At 36.2% G+C, this 22,380-nt stretch overlaps 2 protein-coding genes across 14 annotated transcripts in view; one reads left to right on the plus strand and one right to left on the minus strand.

Moving 5' to 3' along the window:
- Positions 1-1,042: 1,042 nt before the first annotated feature.
- TM4SF20 (transmembrane 4 L six family member 20) lies at positions 1,043-10,142 on the plus strand. Its single transcript, XM_057744204.1, has 4 exons — positions 1,043-1,273; positions 6,111-6,176; positions 7,586-7,737; positions 9,634-10,142. Exons 1-4 carry the CDS (start codon positions 1,091-1,093, stop codon positions 9,923-9,925), a joined length of 693 nt encoding a protein of 230 aa, XP_057600187.1. The 5' UTR covers positions 1,043-1,090; the 3' UTR covers positions 9,926-10,142.
- MFF (mitochondrial fission factor) overlaps positions 9,633-22,380 on the minus strand; it is a 36,078-nt gene continuing 23,330 nt past the window's right edge. For 7 of the 13 annotated variants that reach the window (XM_057744199.1, XM_057744195.1, XM_057744197.1 and 4 more), the window contains 4 exons: positions 19,186-19,218; positions 17,582-17,641; positions 14,563-14,647; positions 13,449-13,757 (listed from right to left, as the gene is read on the minus strand). In XM_057744199.1, coding sequence (XP_057600182.1) covers positions 13,626-13,757; positions 14,563-14,647; positions 17,582-17,641; positions 19,186-19,218 — 310 coding nt within the window. In that variant the 3' untranslated portion in view covers positions 13,449-13,625. Of the gene's footprint in view, positions 9,900-13,448; positions 13,758-14,562; positions 14,648-17,581; positions 17,642-19,185; positions 19,219-22,380 lie in introns of those variants that run through there. The other 6 variants (XM_057744201.1, XM_057744196.1, XM_057744193.1 and 3 more) reach the window with 4 other exon arrangements.

Genomic DNA, 22,380 nt, shown 5'->3' on the forward strand with positions numbered 1-22,380 from the left:
TTCTGAGGACTGCAGAGGCAGAAGCTCCCCTGGGGCCATTCTGCAGTCATGTCCTGGGAGGTGCTCCTGGAAGCCAGCCCAGAGCTTGCCCCTCTAGCCCACCCAACAATTTTGTACACATGATTCCCCAATTACACTGCTTCCAGCTTAACGTAGCTAGACGAGTTTGGGTTTTCTGCAACTGATACTGGTACACAAAATACCCTTCTGACCATCTTTTTGTGACAAATTCTGTCCATCGTCCAAAGTCAAGAGGAATCCTAGTTCTTTGCCCATCTCGATAGAATCCTTCTGTTTTTTTGACTCCTTTTGCTGTTGTAGTATAGTATGGGATAAGTTATTTGTATACTTTTCTATCCTTGGTTTTAGTAACTTTCAATTTTTGTTTGAAAAAAAAAAACCCCGCTTAAAGTACTAACAAGGCAATAATTCAATTATAAGAATATAGAGGCACCTCACAGAAAACAAAGACAGGATCTGCAGTCAGTCATCACAGGTGGAGATAAAGAAGTAGAAAGCCTATTTGTGTGTGTGAGCATACAGCCTGAAACTGAACCCTAACATTTTGTCTAATCAAGAAGAACATGTGCAGCAGAGAAAATATTTTTTCTCCCAATCTCATATATGTTCATTTTCTTGTTGAACAATTTCAAAATAAGGAACTTCCATAGCTGGCAATAATATCAATATAACAAGAAAAAATAGGTTATCTTAACTGGATATTCTTGGTTTTACTTTTTATATAGCATACTAGTAAAATGTAAAATATGTTAGAAGAGTGTATCTTAAACCCGTTTTTGTTTTTGTTTTTTAGTTTTTATCTGCCTGTTTTCATGCATAAATTTATCTAGTAGCAACCATAGTTTTCCACCTACCTTCCCCCACCCCATCGTAACATAAAATCATCCTTACTTCCTGTAATATTTCTCATAATAATGTCCTGCCCTATTGGACTCTGAACTGCTTTCCACAATTTTTTTTTTTTAATAAGTAAGTGCTGAGCTTTAACTAGAAGGCTCAGGATAAAAGGCAGGACAGTGCCACACGGACAGCCACCTTAACAGGGTTTCTTCTTGAACCGGGGGTGACCATGACCTGCTGTGAAGGATGGACAGCCTGCAATGGATTCAGCCTCCTGGTTCTACTTCTGTTAGGAGTAACTCTCAACGCAATACCTTTAATTATCAACTTAGTGGAGGAAGACCAAGTTTTTAACAACCCCATCTCCTGCTTTGAATGGTGGTTGCCTGGAATTATTGGAGCAGGTCTGATGGTGAGTGAAATTTATGTGACTCGATTTGGAGAAAGGGCTGCCTGTTTTACCAAAGATGATCTAAAGACCATCTTGCAGCCTCGCAATGAGCTATGTCTTGGCTTAGGATATAGTGAGGAGCAGTGGGTATGGTATTAATGTATACTGGCATGAATGAAGAATGACAATTTAAATGAACTGTGGTACAGGCTAGGGAGCTTGGGCAAAAAGTAATAATAAATTGATAAAATTTTGTTGGGTTATTACGTATCATACTTCTTCGCATATAAGGCTGCTCTTCCAAGCTTCATAGTTAGTGTTAGGGACTTTTTGAACTCATTCCCTCAGCTTTCCTTTGCCAATATCAGTCTCTAAGTATTCACAGGGAATATGGCAGGAGCAGGAAGCGCTCAGCAGGAAGGGGAAGAAACATTTCATGCACGACAAATCTCCTGGATGATCGTGAGGCGTGATTATGGCATTGTCTACACTGAGGGGAGTTGGCCCAAGAGATCTGGGACTTGAAACCCTGGCTTTCTGACATCTAGGACTTTTTGACTCAGATCTTACTTACAACCCAAACATCATGGTGCTTGTTTAATGTTTGATAATTATTAATAGGTCTTTGTTGAAATCTGAAGCAGAGTAGTATAAGTTAGAACTCCCCAATGTACCTGATCATAAATCACTTGAGGCACTTATAATACATGAGATTTATAGACCTTATGCTGGGAATTCTGATGCAGTAGGTGGGACCCATTGTATAAAGCAACAAATCCTGTTTTCAGACCTGGCAGAATATTGAGATATTCTGGTTGTGTCTCCAATATATTACTGTTAGCAAATCATTTATCCTGTGATTTTGTTTCCATATCAGCCAAATCGGGATATAATTGAATTTGAAAATTCAAGAGGCTTGTTTTCGTCATACCACTTAGGTGCTACTTAACATGGTCTCATTAATGCCAGAGACATGCGCCTTTGTATGTGTGTGTGTGTGTTACAATGATGATCAGTTACTGCTTCTAGTCTTATCCCCAGACTTCCATGAAAACACTCTTGGGTCATTATATATGAAACAGAGAGAGAGAGAGAGAGACCACTGTTAAGTGCTAACCACTGGGTTCATATATTACACTATCTTATTTAAACTCTGTAATAATCTGGCTGAGTAGTTATTAACATTTATATTTTAACAGACCAGCAAACAGAAGGTTCAGAATGTTAACAAGGTCACATAGCAGGTGTGAAACCCAATTCCAGATTTATCTGACTCCCAAGCACTGTTTTCCACCAATATTAGCACCATAAGCCTCATCACCTGTCTCAGGCTGACAAAGGGGAAAGAGAATCTATAACTTAACCCATAAACTTAAGTGACCAGGAAACTGAAGCATAGAAAGATTATATAAAACCCTTGTATGAAACCCTTTCAGAGAATCTGGACTTTCTTGTTCCAGGATTAAGTTTGCTTTACTACTCTTAATAAATATTAACAATATACTGGTATCATACCAGGCTCTTGCTATTACTCAGTATTATGAAATATCTTCAAAGCATCAAACAACTCTGAAAAGTTCAATGGGCATTTTATAGATAGAGCCTCAAACTCTAGACTAGGCTCACAAGCAAATAGGTAGGTGATAGAAAGGCTATTTTCTTGATCCTTGGCTATATATAGAATGTGGAAGAGTATCTTTTTCAAAGGAACTGTGTCCTTTACATCTATCAAAATACTGACTTAGTTCAAAATATTGAACTCTTAATATACCTGTAAATACACAGAAAAGTTAATAAAGAAGAAATCACTGCCCTGATAAGCACTTTTGTCATAGCTCTTGAAATATTTCTAATCTGTAGCATTTTAAACTAGTTCCAAAAACAGGGAATTTTGCAGGAAGTAGTTAATAATAAAAAAAACTGTGGAATTCACTATTGATTACTTCATAAAATACAGTCATCTTATGGTTTTATGATTTACCCGAAACAGAGGTGAACCTTTTAGTCTTTGAAACCATGACTAAGAGTGAAAATGTTATGTAATTATCTTCACTTCTTATCTGCTAAATGGAAAAAGCAATACATTCTTTTTCCAAGTACTGAAAAAATGACTTGAAATGTTTCCTCTAAAAAAATAAAAAGGCCATTTTATTTCATAGATTAATTGTAAGCCTAATCTTAACCATGCATATTTATTGAGTTCACTTATTGTGTAATAATTCAATTATTAAAGTCTTAACAGAGAAGAAATTGTTGAACGTTAAACAAATTAGAAAATACGTTTAACAAGAGTATTCAAAATAGTTTTTATATTTATAATGAGCTATGGTTTCGTGTGTTATTTTCATGTTCAAGTACTTAGAGGAATCCCCAAAGTTTGAATTCTATCAGAGTTGTAATGGTCTAAAGCTCTTCTGTACTTCACTTATGAAATCATAAGCCTTACTTCTAAAACTGGATGAAAGTATGGGTTTCTGTAAGGAAAATGCTACTTCTTTTCTTTATAAAAACAAAAGACTATCAAGAAAAAAAGTTTCACAAAAACTCATGCATTCAAATGTGCTTAGGAATTGAAGAGAAAGAGTATTCTCAAGATTCTTTATTTTTGCAGGTGATTCTCTGGAAGATTTATAATTCAGTCACACACACACACACACACACACACACTTTCACATTTTAACATTCATCCTCTAATTTCCAGAGCTCTGAATGGGCAAAATGGTTGAAATACAGTGAGTTATCAAGTTACCCATAATGATGTAACAAAGATGTGTCAACATGCCATGAAGTCAACCAGGTGAGGATTCATATATGATAAGCTGTTACTACTTTATAAACCCCTTTGCAAGAGATGGGAACTATGAAAACATATCTTTCAGCACTCTGAAATAAATTAACCTTCAAGAAAGTTGGCAGAATTTAATTTATACCAACAATGAAAATGGAATGATTTATATATTTAAATTATAATTTAATGTTTCTCCAACTCTCTTTCAACAGATTAATTTTCTAGATCAGGGGTTAACACGCTTTTTTTCTGTGAAGAGCCAGGTAGTGAATAGTTTAGGCTCTGAGAGCCAGACAGTCTCTTATTACTTATGATAATAAGTAAGTGAATGGACATGTCTGTGTTTTCACAAAACTTTATAAAAAAGAGGCAGTGGGCCATAGTTTGCCAGTTCCTGTTCTAAACGATTTGTTCCTTAAGCTCAGAAGGCAGTATCGCTCACTATAACAAAAGAAGTTTAGCCCATGAACCCTGACACCTATTTGGGTACATAAATTTCTTTTCCCTTTTCTTCTGGGCTCTCAGCTATGCCTTGAGTGGCTAGGCTGCCACACATACACCTGCCCTCTGAATTAGAAGGGTGTTGGTGTTCAAGGCAGTATGTAAGTAAAGCTTGATAACAATACAAAGTGTTTTCTGTAAATGACATGGAGTCAGCACACGGTCAGAGTGGGGTGAAGTTTGTCGGGAACGCTGCCTCGTAAGGCTGTTCAATCCCAGACCTGCTCTGAAAGGACAAAAGTAGACACGGTCTTGGAAAAAACAGATTGGGGAGGGAGCAATTAGAAGGAAGACAATGAGATGAGTGAGGTGGATGATGGTGGTGGTGGGGATTAGAATGAATAAGCTTTATGAAGGAATAGAGAATTGTAAGAATTGGCCAGTGTGGTTGGAATAGTGGTTAAGAGTCTGGGCTCTGGAACCCTAATGCCCAGCTTTGACTCCCAACTCTTCCGCTTTCCTAGGCAAGTTACTCAAGCTTTCTGTGCCTCAGTTTTCCACTCCAGGAAAATAGGGATAATTAGCACCTAACTCATAGGATTTTTATGAGGCTGAGAATGAACTAAAACACGTACAGCACCTATAACAGTGCCTGGCATGTTGTTAAAACATAATAAAATGGTAGAAAACAAGAGTGGGAGGAGAGAGAGAGAGAACTACTCAAGGGCAGCTGTGCTGAGATGGCAAAAAAAAACTTATAGCTAAAATTTCTTAAGTAGAAGGAAAGATGCTGACACATCTTTGTTACATCATTTTGGGTAACTTGATAACTCACTCTATTTCAACCATTTTGCCCATTCAGAACTTTGGAAATTAGTTATAGCTACTGACTAGTTATTAGTAAAAATTTTAACTTAAGTCCTGAGAACATGGCATTATTTCTTACAGCTTTCCCCAGCAATGTGTTCCCTTAACACAGAATGTAATACAAGATTTCTAAACCTCAATGTGAAGTGAGATCATTCTGTATCATGGATACAGGAGTAGAAAGGAGAATGTGGAACTAAAAATAATTATCAGATCATAGGTTTGGGAAACTAGTGAGATGGTGGTGACCCTGGGAGTGAGAGGAAAGTTAGGGAAGTGCGAGAAGGGTGGAGATAGTTCCCAACTGCCAGGCAGACAAAACCATCAATTTCCTTTCTGAATGCTTGCTGGATTAATTCACACCATTTTGAGGAAATTGGGTAAGTGGTTGCAGATTATAGCAAAAAAAAAAGTGAATTTTGGATGATGCAACCAATTCTTTCAGAAACATTCCTTCCAAAATAATGAATAAATAACTCACTCTTTAAAATCCAAGTCTCTCTAATGATGACTCAAAGTAAAAACGTAGACAGAAGAGTTTGAAACTGTTATCCTGAAATCCCCCATCCTTTCCCCGTTTTTAATCTTTATGGTTCAAATGGGGATCACAGGGTCACAAGATTAAGGACATTGCCACATTTCCTTTTTATTCTCTTAAGCCTTGGCTTCCCAAAACTGCTGGTAAGTAGAAGGTGAAGATTATTGCGTTATTATCTGATGAGAAGTAATAATATTCATCATTCCTGTTGATGTAATTTCCAGGCCATTCCAGCAACGACAATGTCCTTGGCAGCGAGGAAGAGAGCATGCTGCAACAACAAAACCGGGGTGAGCACAGCACGGCTGGTCTGGGAGCAGAAGTGCACACACAGTTACTGGCATCTCAGCAAAGCCACTGAGGCCTCAACATCTCTTGAATCACCATGGGGCTCTAGTGGCAGGGCTAGACCTTAGAAACCTGCTATTGAGAATGATTTATATGATAATACTGAAAGTGTGAAGTTTGTCTTTTTGTTTTCCCATAAATATTTAGTTTTGGAGTCAGCTTTCAGACTTTTCCTCAATCTTCAGTTTCAGTCTAAAGGTTTGCAAAGCAAGGAGACTTCTAAGTCCACACTCGGAGCTGTAATCAATTTCAAAATACTCAAAAACTGTTACTTTCGTGGTGTGTATAAAATACTTAGAGAAAAGTATCCTCAGTTCTCTTATGCAGGTGAAAGACTGGTTTAGTAGGATCAGAATGTTAATTGTTCTTATCCAGTTAGGTTAAAGGAGACACCACTTATTTTTTTCAGACATTTGGTATGTATAAAATTGTAACTAAGTTAAAAGTATAAGGAAATTAATATTAACCTTCTCTCACTATACTCAGAATATTTTCAGATATGCTATCTTATTTTTCTGAAACCCATACGTTTTATGATCTGTTTTATTGACTGAGAAATTGATCCTCACAGAATGCAAATAACTTGCCAGTGTAGCAGTCAGTAGATTTGTATCCAAATCCATCAGACTCCAAAATTCCCAGTCTTTATACTATTTATGCTATGAACATTCTAAGTAACACTGAGGGTTCTCATAATTCTTTAAGGAACCAGGTAGATCAATAAACAAGAAATCACAGTAAATATTTCTGGCTGAGCTTGGGGTTTTAAAGCAATGATTCTCAACCTGATGGGAACATTAGAATCACCTAGGGAAAATCATAAAAATACCACTGCCTGGTGGCCCCCTGAGATTTCTGCATTAGTATTCTTCAAAAGCTCCTTAAGTGATTCTAATGTGCTCCCAGGGTGCAAGCCACTGTTTAAAAAGGTATATATTTATAGCCATAAGTTAGAAAAATTATTTTTTAAAAAAATTACCTTTTCCTGATATTTGGTGTTTATCTAGGATTATAGTGACTTTGCTAGTTATTTACCGTCTATCTTTGTCCCTGACACATTGTAGTGGTCCAATGAAATGGACAAGGTTCAGGTATAGCTTAAGAGTTCAAGTTTTTCAGAAACAGTGGCAAGACTGATGATTTTTTAGTGAGTCTGATCAAATGGCAGGGACTTTGCCCTCTGCCTTCTTCTATAAGTCACACCTAATCAAACTGTGATCCTAAGCTCTTGGACTGCAGGGTGGCTGGAGAATGGCAGCAGCGGATGATAAAGACTGCCTATGCTGCTGAAACTTGAAACAGACTAGGGACACATAATAACGTGCGCAATTGTGCCTACTTTATTTTTCAGATGTTTCTTTCATCACTTCTGAATGTGATCACAGTCATTGGAGCTGCGTACTGCCTGACGGTGTCCCTCCAGGCTCTTGCTGAGGGCCCTCTCATTTGTAACTCTCAAAGCAACAGAACTTCCAGTTGTGAATTTTCATTTAAAAACTTAACGTGAGTAGCGTTTGCTGTCTTACACAGCTGCAGCTAGTTAGGTTAGAATAGTGTTGACCCAGGGCCATGTTTTCTCTCCTGGGACAGATTCTTAGGGATTTAGCACATTAAACCCAATTGCCCCAAGCCCAGAGAAATGGAGGAATCACTGTATTCAGAATGCTTTGGGTATGGTTTTGTCTAAAAGTTGACTTAGCTGGCTTACCTTGTCTTTTAAAAACCTATGGCTGTGTATGTGCATGTATGTAAAAAATTTCTGGAAATATACACCAGAAACTTAACTTTCATCCTTGGACAATGGTAATGGAGGCTGCCCTGGGGGAGTGAAGGGAGTACTGACTGTCTCCACTTCTGATCTAATTAAATCTGTAAGCCCTGGAACTTCCCTGGTGGTCCAGTGGGTAAGACTCGGCAATCCCAATGTAGGGGGCCGCGGTTCGATCCCTGGTTGGGTAACTAGATCCCTCATGCATGCTGCAACTAAGTTTGCAAGCCACAACTAAAGGTCCTGTATGCCACAACTAAGACCTGGTGCTGCCAAAATAAATATTTTAAAAAATTTGTAAGCCCTAAGCATATATTACCTTTATAATTTGAAAAACTGAATAAAAACACAAGTAAATAAAATCTAGAGGTTTACCTACAAGCCCTAAAAAAGAAACAAAGCAGCAGCCAGTGGAATCATGTGAATATAATCTAAATACACTGTCCACAAGGGAACGAATCAAAAGTTTGTCATAGAGGAACAAACACTGCTGAAGAGTTACATGGAAATGCTTCATTTCAGTCTTGTAAGACAGTTCTGTGCCTGAATCTAGACTCAATTTGTAAAACTGGAAGAAAAGAACACTCTAATTCATTCGTTATCTATATTATTGCTCAGTATGGAAAATAACTAGAACTCACTTTTGTAGTTACATGAAAAAAGTTTTTTTCCTTTCTCCCTTATCTTGCTGCATTCAAGAAAGAAAAATCTCTCAAAATTTGCACACCACAGTTGTGAATTAAAATCCAAAGCAACTCCCTTCACTAACAGAGCTGGAGTGGAAGAGTAGAGACTTCAACCACAGCTGCTATGTGCATTCAGTCCTCAGTGCATGCAACTCACCAGGTACCAGGCAAAGCTGGAGGTCACAGCATCAAGGTATCCCCACCCTAGGTGGGGAGACAGTTATGGAGAGTAAACAGTTACAAAAGAGTGACCCTATGCTTGCTGCAGATCACGAAACACATACTCATATTCCACGTGCTGAAATACTGTTGTACATTCCCAGGCTGAACGTCAGCTGCCGGTATCCAGAAATGCAAACTCTCTAAGAACACTTAGTCCTACTGCAGAAAACCAAAGAAAAATCATGTCAGGATAGACGTGTCAGGGCTAAGTTTCTCATTCCCCATACCTTGCTACAATGGGCACAAATCACTTTAACCAGACATATTTAAAATGTCTTTTGTGAGTAAAAATTGTACATCTGGTTTAAGAACAGACTCAACACGGCAGTTTTGCACGAAGAATTGAGCTCCTTGAAAGGGGGAGCTTGTTTATTTTCGTTTCTTGAGCCAGCAGAAGAGTGCCTGCGTGAAGAGGTGCCACCACAGGAAACAATTAATATTCGGCTCTTCCTGACATAGAAAATTTCATACAGTTCAACCTAAGAGTAGATCCTCTAGAAATGCTTGTTGAATGATGGGATATATAACGAATTGACATTTGACAGTTGTTAAAAGCACAAGGGTACGTGCTAAGAAACCCCAATCTTAGGTTTCTGGGCACGGTGTTTTAGGAGCACTTTGTTTTACTATACATGTCCTTTTCTGGGCACAATGCTGCATTCTTTAGCTGGTCGGTGGTATTCCTGAATATCTTATTTTTATCATTTCTTTCATTTTGTTCAGTGACTTCTATCCTGAATCCTTTGACCTGCAGTGGTTCTTCGAGGACTCTTGTGTTGCTCCTATGGATTCCAATAATCCCTCCATCAACAACGCAACAGCCAGTAACTGGAGAACATACAGCTTGCACGTCAATTCTATAGAAAACAGACATAGGATCATCCATTTCTCAGTATTTTTAGGTCTACTGCTTGTGGGCATTCTTGAGACCCTGTTTGGGCTCAGTCAGATGGTCATCGGCTTCCTTGGCTGTCTGTGTGGTGGAGTCTCTAAGCGAAGAAGCCAAATTGTGTAGTTTAATAACAATAAAGTGGAAATACTAGTTTGAATCATTTGTAAACGACATTGAAAAGACACTCTTTAAGAAGGTCGATAATGGAAAATTATCTAGAAAGCTGTGGACTAGTCACTTTAGTCCAAAGGTCATTTTTAAAAGTCACCCTTGGTAATTAAAAACCAAATCAACCTTTCACATTTAAGCATGTTGGTAAATGCACATTTTCATACGGAAAGAAAAATATCATCAGCAGTTGACTTTGGGGGAAAGTGGAGAGAAGCTTTCAATTTGTCTTGTGTCTTTCTGTACTTCTGCACTATTTGGATTTTCTAATTATATTCTTATATGTGGAGAAAAGAAGGGAGGGAGGGTAAGCAGGAACAGAAGTAATACTGCAAGTCAAGGTATGGGACCTTTTCATTGTAATTCTTTATACTTAAAAAGGGTAAATATATACAGCTGACCCTTGAACAACACAGGTTTGAACTGTGCAGGTCCACTTATAACGCAGATTTTTTCCAACAGTAAATACTAGAGTACTACACCATCTGCGGCTGGTTGGATCTTGTGGGCAGAGCCCTGGGTACAGAGGAACTGAGGATATGAAGGAACCCTGCATATGGAGGGCCAACTATAAGTTACATGTGGATTTATGACTGGTGGAAAGTTGGTGCCCCAACGCCGAGTTATTCAAGTGTGAACAGTAATCTGAACGTAATCAAGTTTTTAGACCTAATTCAGCTTACAGAAAATTCAGGGAAAGAGGACATATTCAGACAAATTCAAAAGGTGGGACAGTAAACAGACAATAGTCCCGTTTTCAACAACAAAATGTAGTATAAGAAAAATAAAAGGTTGGATGGGGTGAGGGAACTATTCTAGATTAAGAGCACAAAGAGACAGACCTGATTCGGCCAAATGGATTATGTGGACCTTGTCGGGGATAACTAGGGTAACCTGTACAAGGACTGGTTTAGGTAATATTAAGGACTTGTTTATTTTTTATGCCTGATGATAATTTTATGATTATGTAGGAAAATGTCCTTATTTTTCAGAAATGCATATTTATGTGTTTGGGGGAAAATGTCATGTTTTTAAGTTTTTTCAGCTAAAAAATGAAGGAATGCAAAATGTTATATTTAGGTGATAGCTATATGGCAATTCATTACACTCCTCAATTTTCCTGTTTGCATTTTTCACAGTAATTAAAAAATAATAAAGACCTAGAGAAAAAAAATCAGTCTTTCAAAATCTGGCTTATATATATGCCAAGCTTTAAAAGACAGAATAACAAAACAGTGTATTTATCATATTAAAATGTTATATAGACAAAATTCAAAATCTACAATTTTCTGAATATGATCATTCCTGCATTTTATTTCAATTGTTTATATTCACTGGGCTTAAGGTTCTAGAAAAAATTTACAATACCTATATTATAGCTATTCCCCTCCCCCCAATCAGTAACGTCAAGAACTTACAGGCATTTTTTTCTGAACTCATTTACTGTATAAAGACCTTCTCCCTATGCTCCTACAAATACCTATTTATCTGTAAGGTCTAGCTCTCTTGTTTTTAGATCTGTGACAGGGTGAAAACATGTTTCTTTGTTGTCTCCTTTCAGAGGGTAAGTTGATTTCTCATTTATCCTTTCACCTGAGGGTGTAGTTTTTTGGGGTCCCAGCTTCATGCAGGAGTCTCCTGTTACAGCTAGTGCCTGCCTAAGAAGACATGGAATTGTATCTCCTGCCCCCGTACAGCCATTAAGAGAGAAAGTTCTAGGTCTCCAGTGTCTGGGAAAAGTCAACAGGGAGAAAAATAGCTTTTGTGTTTATCTCCTGGAATTTCTGCTCATGTTTCATTTTTGACTTTCATGGAATCAATCCTTTTCATGCCTGCCCAACAAAAGAGATGATAATTTTATCCATTGTTTTTTAAATTATTTTTGTAGTTTCAATTATTCACTGAAATTACTTTGAGATATATGTATAAAGATAGAATTAATATAATTAATGACATCATTAGGATATTATAAAAGTCGGAAGACTTTCATGGGTAAAAAAAATTGTGATAAACCCTAGGAATTAAAGAAAAGAATCCTTCCTCCAAGGTTTTTTGTTTTTTTTTCTTTTGGAAGGACAGGGGAGAAGCAAGAATAGAGCAGTTCAATATACCTACATCTAAGGAATTTCTCCTGCCTTTCTCAAAACTCACTGCCCTGATAGAAAGATACTGAAGATGTATGGAAGATACTGCACCTAAGGAAAATTCTATCCATTTCTGAACCAAAAAAAGGAAAAAAAAATTTTGGAACTTGGTTTCATTAATGCATTCAACCTCATGAGATTCAGTATATCAGCTAAATACAACGAAAAAACCAACACAACTGAAGGTATTTTTATCTGAGCCTCTTTATAGACACTACATATTAGAAAAACACCTGTAACAAAACCAGCACCTACCACTACCAGGACGAAGATCTGAAAGGAAGCAAGTAGATTCTTGCTATCTGCCAAGTCATTAACTGCATTACTTGCTCCAGAGATGGGAAGACTTAGGTGCATATAAAGAAATATGATATGGGCTTCCCTGGTGGTGCAGTGGTTAAGAATCCACCTGCCAATGCAGGGGACACGGATTAGAGCCCTGGTCTGGAAAGATCCCACAGGGCACAGAGCAACTAAGCCCATGCGCCACAATCACTGAGCCCACATGCTGCAACTACTGAAGCCTGTTGCTCTGCAACAAGAGAAGCCATGGTAATCAGAATCCCGCGCACTGTAAGGAGGAGTGGCCCCGCTTGCAGCAACCAGAGAAAGCCTGCGCAGAGCAATGAAGACACAATGCAGCCAAAATGAATGAAAGAATGAATGATGAATAAATAAATAAGTCTTTAAAGAACATAAAGAAAGCTAAGGTGTTTCTTTAAAAAAAAGAAACATGATATGGAATACAGCTCAGCACAATATGATGAAATAAAATCTTTCGATACACAGATATAGCTTTGGTTGACAGTTTATTAAATACACTACATTTGTACCTTATTCTGTAGTTTTTTAAATCATTCACACATGGACTTAGTAAAAATGTACTTTATAGAAAACCAACTGCAAAACTAAAGTAAAAATAAAAATGCACATTTCACCCACATCATAGATAAACTGCTGAAAATGTTAGGAATTATTTTATTGAAGGTGATTGTGAAACATGAGGTGGCTTGATTGTATTAAATCTGACACCAGACCATGACGTCAGTAGTATTAATGTTCAAATGTAGATGCAAAAATGTCTATTAACTAAACTGTTTAATCTAACAGTGTTTGAGAAACAGGACAACATAAAGTATTATTTTTCCTTTACAGACACTTCTCTAAATCCATTTTCTATACACTTTCTCTCCCATTCATAAAATTAGCTGAGGCAAAAAAAAATTCCTTAAAACAAACAAACAAAAAAACCTAGATCCTATTTACAAAACATGCAAAGGGAGTATTTTAAGTAGGTGTTATGGCAGAACCAGTTAAAAGTAAACACAGCTCAGTGACAGAATATACCTTTACTTCTGCAAATATGTCTTTCCCCCTCCTTTCTGGGAGAAATACATTTTCAGGGCGTGGACTGTAAAACGGCATACAATGCAAAGACAGAAACAAAGAAGTTTGCAAATTCTTTATATTTCCAGCTGTTGAGACAATATTTTTGAGAGTTGAGGTTACCTCTAGCGGCGAAACCAGAGCCAGCTATTAAGCAGCCAGAATGCTACAGTAATTGAATACATGACCATTTCTCTTTTAGCACGTTCTTTGTTCTCTTCTTCCAGAAGCTGTAGACGTCTATTTAGTTTGATTATCTAAGTGAAAAACCACACAGAAAAACGAATAGAAGCGTTAATGCATGATGCAATCAGATTCTTACAAAGTAGTTTAATTTGTCAAAAGAATTATTACAAATATGAAGTTTCATTTGAAGCAAAATAAACAAAGCTATATATAGAAAAAATGTTACCCACAATAGCTTAAATTCTCTCCTCTCAAGAGCTTCTGTCACTCAGCTTCAGTGTTTCATCTTTAACTGTTTATGCCTTCTCTGAGTTACTGAAAAGATCCCAATAATTACCGACCGTACTGGGCCCTGTGATATGCCACCCAGGCCCTTCAGGAATAACAGGCTAGCTCTCTACCTGCTCGGAGTGTTACTGGTTGACAGCACTGTCCTCAGCTGTTGTCCTTACTATGAATAGCCCTGGGCTGAACAACTGCCTTGCCTGAGTTCACACTCCCTTATGAAGGCAGCATGCATCCGACGACTGGTTTGTGATGGAATTAAAGGCTCAGGCCCCTTGTTCCAACTCCGAACGGTCATCCCAATTTATGGATGTACTGGTTTACTTAAAATGTTAAGATTTTTTGCTATTGGCTAGAATCACAACAATCCACTTTGGTAATACTGTTTTATGCTGATCAAAACATGTAAACAGTGGTTTAATATACCTTTAATCAAAATGGGAAAATCAATTATGGTTTAATAAATAATTTGATAAAATATTTTAATTCATGGGTTCCACAGGAAAGAAAATGATAAAATGTTAGGAACTACCGCTTTAAATACTATATGAATATAATTTAGGATTACATGATATTTGGTACATTAAATACCTGTCGTCTTAATGAAGCTGCATCTACAACAGTCATGTCATCTGAAGTTCCTTCGACTGTTGTATCTATATTTGAAATGCCATACCTAGCAGATAAGAAATAAAAATACAATTCAGTATTAGAATAGAACTAAAACTACCTGGCAAGTCATGTAATGTATTGTGCAATGCTCAGAGAATTGCTAAAAAGACTTGTATTTAACAGTACAAATTACTAAAATATTTACCAATCTGAACAGGTACTAATAAAGGAAAGGAAAGAGCACAGGTAACAACTACCTATAATACTGGGAAAGTGTCCTGAAAGTTTGAGAAGGAGAAGAAACCCTGACTTAAAGATATAATAAGGAGACACTTTTCAACTCAGAGGGACTGGCAGTGTTAGAAAGGATACCTGGCTGAAAAGATTTAAGAGCTGCTATTCTAGGATATAATGAAATACAATTCCTCCACCAACCAATGTCCATATGTGGTTCCTCTCAAGTCCCTTCTGAGACTCACTGGCAGGGAACACTAAGTAAACAAACTCCAGCTAAAAAAAGTATGACTGATCATTTTTTATTTCTCCTCCTCTTCTCTTGCCATTTCTACTCTTCACTCCATCTTTCCAGTTACTTTTTGAAATAACTGCGTCTCCACAGAAGCGCCCCCACAGAAGCAATTATAAAATCACCTCAATACATCTTGCCACTACATTCAGATCCAGAATTTAAATACTGTAATTAAGAAGCTGTGTATAAAATACTGGAAAGCCACTAAGACACACTCTAGAGAAAACATTAAAAAGTACTTCTTGTTCAAATGCAGTTACTTCTAAAGGGGCACTGATTTTTAAATGAAAAACAATCAACTTCTGAGAAACAAATGCACACAAATGCTACTATTCCTCTTTGCCCAGATTTCCACTTTTAAAATATACTTTAATTAAGATACAATTTACATACCATATAATTCACCTCACATGTTTATATCCTCACTATTTTAATCCTGTAAGTTTATTTCAGTAAAATGGCACATTAACTTTTCCAAATGAGATTATAAATAATTTGAATTTAAAAGTCACTTCTATGTAATCTACAGAGTTGGCAGATACAGCATAATATTGATATTTTTAATATTTCAAGCAAGTCCCTATTACCAAAAGCACATTACCACACAAAGGTGTATGAAGAGAATTATATTTTTCATCCAGACATGTTAAAGACAAGTCTATTCAGAAAATCCTTTTGTTACAAACACCACTGAAAATAATTCAAAAATACTTTAATAAATAATGTGAAACAATTTTAAATTGTATAATCCTGCAGTGTCACCATTCTGAACACTGATTATAATTATATAGGTTTCAGTTTCAATGACAGATTGTGTGTACTGACTTTAGATAATCTAGAACACTCTCTAAATGTTCCTTTTATGGCTAAATTAACTTGCTTTCTCCTAATCTGCCCCTTCCTTTATGGGAATAGAGCAAATAAACTGGAATACTGAGAGTAACTGCATCAGATAGAGAAGTAAGCTACTAAGTTAGTAGGTGCTAGAACTATGGCTTTACAAACATCTGAGCTAAATATTCCTTTAAACGTTAAGCAGAATTATTAAACAATTAGTGGGGAAAAAAGGGTTGAAGATTCCTCTTCTCTACACTTTATCCTCAAAATAAAACTTTCCTATTTCTGTGAGGTCATATATGAAATAAATAATTGGAGGAAAAATCAAAACAATAGAAGCAATTGCTTCAAAGGTAAAGGGACCCGGACTGAATACTGAGAATGAGTATAACTGAAGGGGGCTCCCCACAGTTTAGATCCTGAACTAACTAAGGTTTTAAGGAAATCTTCATTTGCTAAGAAATCTAAGGATATCACAAAAGACTTTACCCATATAATTCAACTTAAAACAGATGTGTTTTAAAGTAAAACCTGTATTGGTTTACAGAGCTAAAAACCCTTATAAGAAATTCTAAGTCAAATCACTGCCTGAAAATACTTTCACAGAAAAATAAAAGCATCACAAACTTATGAGAAATACACAAGGAAAAACTTAAAATGGACTGAGTTAATAGTGTAAGAAGCAACAAGTCAGCAGAATGGAAAGGGACTCCTAAGGACACACTTCTCAATTCTCTAACCTGAATTCAGTATTAACGAGAAACCGATGTTTACATCGGTTATTCTCTTGCCTAAAAATGAACGTGCTAGCTTGCTTCCTCTCATCATAGAAATAATGCTCCCAGTTCTAAATCTACTGCTACAGATAATCCATTTCTGCTTAAAATAAATAAAATTATAAAACTGGCTCTGAAAAAATTACAGTAATGGTATCTGTAAATAAGAACCAATCTTTTTTTTTTTTACTCTAGAGGTTGAGAAATGAGGATTTCGGCACTTGAGAGCCTTAAGTATTTGTATGTGCCATTCCATCTGTCCTTGTGCATGACAGGAAGAAATAACTATTTAGGTTAAGCATATCTGAAAGTGTGAAAGGGACAAAAATAAGAGAGAAAAGCTTAATCAACAGATGACAAAAATTCTTAAAACTAAATTCTCTTTCTAAACATTTAACTTCTCAGGTTGTCAATGCTGATTTCCTCCAATTTAAGATGATGCTTTACAGACGTTTATCTACACAGTGAAAGTGACATTATAGACAACAACTAAAAAGGAAATGCTGGACAGAACCTCAGGCAATAATTAAAATGATGCACATAAAACAAGGTTTAAGATTATTTTTTTCTGTGTTTTAGCATGATAGCTCATAAGCTATTAAAACTGCCTTTAAATACACTGCCTCAGATGTTCCCATGATAGTGTATCATAACTATTTTTCCTCAAACTCTTTTGGCCAAATGTCATGAATGATCAGACTCACTGTTCTCAGAGAAAAGCAGGATGTACTCACAGAGAAAAGCTGTAGAAACTGAAGCTATACTATAAAGGCATGGCTACTACATGCATTACGTCCTTCAAAATACATATTCAGTCAACTATTTACCCTGGTAATTACAAAGTGTCAAAGTTTACCTGACGTTGTCATGATGAGGATTAGAAGTGGCGGCAGCAGACCCACCACGCAACACAGGTCTAAGGCAGGTTTTTGCGGGAGAAGGCACAAGACAGAATCAGGAAACAGAGAGTAATAAAATAAAAGCAAAAATAAGACAAATAAATGTCAAATAGGATTATATTGTATGTTTCAATACAATATAATATATTTCAAATACTTCAAATATCTTTGTCTCCCTGTCCTCCATTTTATGATTTTCATAAATGTAATATTTTACGAGTTAAAAAACAAAGGGAACCTGTATTTTCATAACAAAATAGCACCAACATGTAATTTTTTTGGTGCTTATATTTTAATTTAATATTTTACTATCTTAATTTATGAAATTCAAGACAGAGAACAACTGTTCAAAATTGTAATTTTTCTCTTCTAGTTGGAAAAAAAATCACCAGCAACTTTAAAAGCATGTAAAGAACTGGTTAGTAGCACCTGCATCATCGTGGTTGCTCATCTGATATCAATAACTCTGTCTCAAAAACTACAGATTTCAAGTAACTCCCGTTTCCCACAACTCCTTGCCTCCCACCACATGAATTCTGCTTAGCACCTGATAACCTTGATATCGCTGCGTCTCATTCAAACCCTCAGCTCTCAACTTCAAGGCTCAGTTCTGGAGCTAAGGAGCTCGGGGACATGCTCTGAGCGGTGTACTGCAGCACGTTACAGGAAGTGCAATCAAGTATGTGAGCCTGACCCTGAGAGACAACCAGGAGCGACAGACAGGGCTGCTGGAAATGAAGACTAAGGTGTGCCGGAAAACTTTGTGGGGATTTTTCACTGAGTACATACTTTGGTTCTAGAGGACAATTAGTTCTCTACCTAGGTAAGAAGGAACCTTTCCAGTAAGTTTTACTTTATTTTTTAAATCAGAAAACAAAAGCTCTGTGTGGTCCCTGGTCAATTCCCCAAAAAGTAATCCGCAATATTTACAACCAGAGAAAGGAGCTTGGGGTATAGAACCCATATAAGGATTTGAAGAATTATTACATTCTACTTTGTCTCCTTCTCTACAGACTGATCAGCTTTTGCCTGAATTTAAGTACTGAGAGAATTCTTACTAAACATTTAATACCAAATGCACTATGTTTTTTCTGTAAGTTGACACAGCTACAGAACTTTGGTTACAATACAAATCACTGTTTTATGTCAAATCAATTTATACAAGAAAATTTTAACGTTTAGCTTGTATGTTTCCTAAAGGCACTACTGGTGCTTAAAGAAATTTCCAGAGCCTAGAGGATAAGAGACTTTGGGGTCAGATGTTAGACTTCTATTTTGTTGGCTAAAGAACAGTGAGAAATTACATATGCTTGAGACAGGTTTTGAACTCATCCCAACCTACTAATTAATTTATTCTGTGACATTAAGGAAAACTTACTTAACTACAACCCTACATCATACTAACATGAGAAAGGTTAAAAATGAAGCCACCACTGTGTGCTACCTAAAGCTTTTTTTAAAAAAAATTCATACATATGTTCAAAAGGACCTGCCATATCCAACATATTCCACCACAGAGATTTCCCTTTTACAATGCAGAGCCAGAAAATAATACAGTTACCTTTCACAACGTATTTCATTTTGTCTTCTCACACTGGCAATTGACACATATAATATAAAAGTAAATTAGACAGGTATTTGGCAAAGTTAGAAACTTCATTCAAGTACCACTTTCTACTGTAAATATGACAATACATTAAAAAATCTTTTGAAGTTTGAAAATAAGTATGATTTAATACATTAAAAAATCTTTTTTTAAGTTTGAAAATATGTTTTGTAATTAAAGTGGCAAAAGGGAATGAGATCCAAGGCTCTACAAGTTCCAGCGCTAACTTGCATATTGACATTTTTGAGTAAATAAATGGTCTGACTTAGTAGAATATGTTTCTTTGCTATAAAAATGGAAACCACTACAGTAAATAAACAGTTTGGATGTACTAGGAATTATATGTATTTTTTAAAAAGAGAAATTTATAAATAACAAACACTGTTTTAACTGCAACTTTGCATTTCTAGGTTTTCCAAGTAATTTATTTATATGGATACTTGCAAAAAATATAAATTATTTACACACTGGTTTCTTATTCTATTCATTCAAAGCTAGTATAATCTGTTAAAGACATAATCAAGCACCCCCTCCCTTTTTTTTTTTGGGCCACGCCACGCGACATGCGGGATCATAGTTCCCCAACCAGGGACTGAACCCACGTTCCCTGCAATGGAAGCACTGAGTCTTAACCACTGGACCACCAGGGAAGTCCCTCAAACTCCTTCTAAAAGTAAAACTTAAGCATGCTGAACATGACTAATCTGTCAATACTTAAATAAATAATGCTCTTTCATAGGAACTAAGCTTCTTTTTCAAAATGTTAGTATTTTGCATTGGCAAGTGAGATACAGAGCTCTAGTAGGTGTCAGAAGACATGAGCATTTCATAGCTAGCAAGGACTAAACAGCATTTTAAATTCAAAAAACAAACCTGGTGCTTGTCCCAGGTGTTTTGGTAAATTTTTGACACCTCAGTTTTCAAAATGCACCTATGTAAATAAACTTTTCTAATGTATACCTAAGATTTAACTTTGTTTTCATGTTGAACTTGGTTTTAGATCACATAAGTTCTCAAGATGAGAAAATAAAAATATAATACACAAACCGTTCAACAGTGTCCCTCAAAGTATAAACTAAAAATAGTTCTTATGCCAAGCAACTGTGAAAATGCTTTATTTGATGATAATAAAACAGGCAGAAAAAATTTTTCCTTCTTTCTGCTGAATAGTTCTAACTTAACTATACCTAATGTGATGGCTTAAGACCAAAGATAAGATATTGCATTACCATAACAGCCAGGAATAAAAAACAGAAAGGAAAAAAATGACGTACAGAGCAAGGAACATTAAAGCACTTAAAACTTTATAAGCAGTATTATTTTATAGTCATGCAAATAGAACATTATCCAAATTTCACATTCCTATTTCTTATGTCTGATAAGTCATGCTAGACAGTTCTTGTAGTAGAAATAAAATTTGATTTGGCACAACTCTGGTTAAATCTTGCTGAACATCTGATCATAAGAGATTTAAATGCAAAGGGGAAAAAAAAACTTTCAAAATTGAAAGCACCCAATAATACTAATGAGAATCTAATCCTCCAGGGTTCAAGGTATGTATCCAGGAGCAAAGAATTATTAATACAACTACTTTATGAATTTTAGAAATCTCATTTAAGTGAATAAGAAAAGATACTTCCTTCCCAGAAAAGGGAATTTTAAAGTTACCAATTTAATACAATTAAAAAAAAATCATTTAAAGCTCAAAATAGTTTTTCATAAATAAAAGAAGACAAAATAAACTTTATAATTTGTTAAGACTTCTCATTTTGTACTTTTGAGCTTGAGACAAAATTTTTCAATTATGGAGTAAAAAAAAAATCCAACTATTTTTTCATATACTGCATTGAACTGTGTATATGTAGGGGGGATGGGACAAATCATTTTAACGTATTGGGGCTTCGTTATCTAGCTATTATTTGTTCTATATAGGATTTATAAACATCTTTCTCATTCAGATATTTTCACAGTAATAGCATTTGATATGATATAATTTGACCTAACAATCCAGTCTCTTCTAAGGACCTATTATAATTAAAAAGTTAAAGAGGATACCTGGTGAAGAATAAATCTATGTTAAGGAGGGAGGAGAAAACAGGCCTTTGGAAGTACTAGTCAAGTGCCAGGTACTTTGTATTTAACATCTTTTTAAGGATTTCCCATGAACTAAATGAAGAATTTGAGGCCATTCGCCCTATATCTTAAAGACAGCAGAGGAGGGAAGATTCCTCATAAGAATCCAGCAAACTAGGTTAATATTAGTATTACCCTTTTTTTTTAAATAGATGAACAAAATGAGGCCCAGAGAAGCTATACAATTTATCCAAGGCCATCATGTAGCTAGCCATTCAGTGGGGTGGATCAAGATTAAATCTGACCCCTTCAATACATGTTTTTTGTTCTGAATCATGGTGCTTCTTACAAGCTCCAAATATTCTAAGACAGTCCTTGAACCTTCAAAGAGCACAGGACGGACTCTAAACCCTTGGGGAGGGGGATACACACACACACACCCCCCCCATATATGAATACATGTATACATAGATGTATATATAATTTTCCCCCTGCCATGAGCTTTCTCTTTTATACTCTTCCTGGTACAGCTTTAAGTCCTTGGGCCCACATGTATGGAAACTCCAGGAAGGGTCAGAAACACGAGTCGAGCAGCAGGAGGTGAAACAGCTGGGGCTTGGGTGAGGATCAAAAGCACTTAACAAGAAAAAGTTTGTTCAGAGCAAGTAATAAGACATATGAGTTCCTAAGGTAAGAAACAAAGTTTGCTGGAAGGGCCAGCTTAATTTATTGGGAATTCTTCAAAATGCAAAATTAACAGTTTAATAAAATGATCATGAAAATTCAAACTGATTCACAGAGTTACTACATAAAATGTTTAGAGCTGAAGTGCAACTAACTGTACCTTCCTCACACTAGGCCAAAAAAGCCCCCAAGTTTCATCTTTTTAAAACACTACTAGTAATGAAGGAGAAAACAGTATTTGAAATAATGGCAAATAAAATTTCTTGAGTGAACAAGTCTAAATACACACTAATGATTTTACCTGGAGATGTTCAAAAGTGAGAAATGCTATCCATACTGAAAAAAATCAGCATTAAAAAGACAACAGCACCTGGGATTTTCAGTACAGGCCTG

This window comes from Hippopotamus amphibius, chromosome 8 (assembly GCF_030028045.1).
Source record: "Hippopotamus amphibius kiboko isolate mHipAmp2 chromosome 8, mHipAmp2.hap2, whole genome shotgun sequence".
In the NCBI taxonomy this organism is placed as follows: Eukaryota; Metazoa; Chordata; class Mammalia; order Artiodactyla; family Hippopotamidae; genus Hippopotamus; species Hippopotamus amphibius.

What these genes read in the sequence shown, in the direction of transcription:
- TM4SF20 (XM_057744204.1), top strand. Translation starts at nt 1,091, where the DNA reads ATGACCTGCTGTGAAGGATGGACAGCCTGCAATGGATTCAGCCTCCTG. An exon ending in TTATTGGAGCAGGTCTGATG is followed by an intron (nt 1,274 to 6,110) that starts GTGAGTGAAATT and finishes TGTAATTTCCAG; the next exon opens with GCCATTCCAGCAACGACAAT. An exon ending in GCTGCAACAACAAAACCGGG is followed by an intron (nt 6,177 to 7,585) that starts GTGAGCACAGCA and finishes TTTATTTTTCAG; the next exon opens with ATGTTTCTTTCATCACTTCT.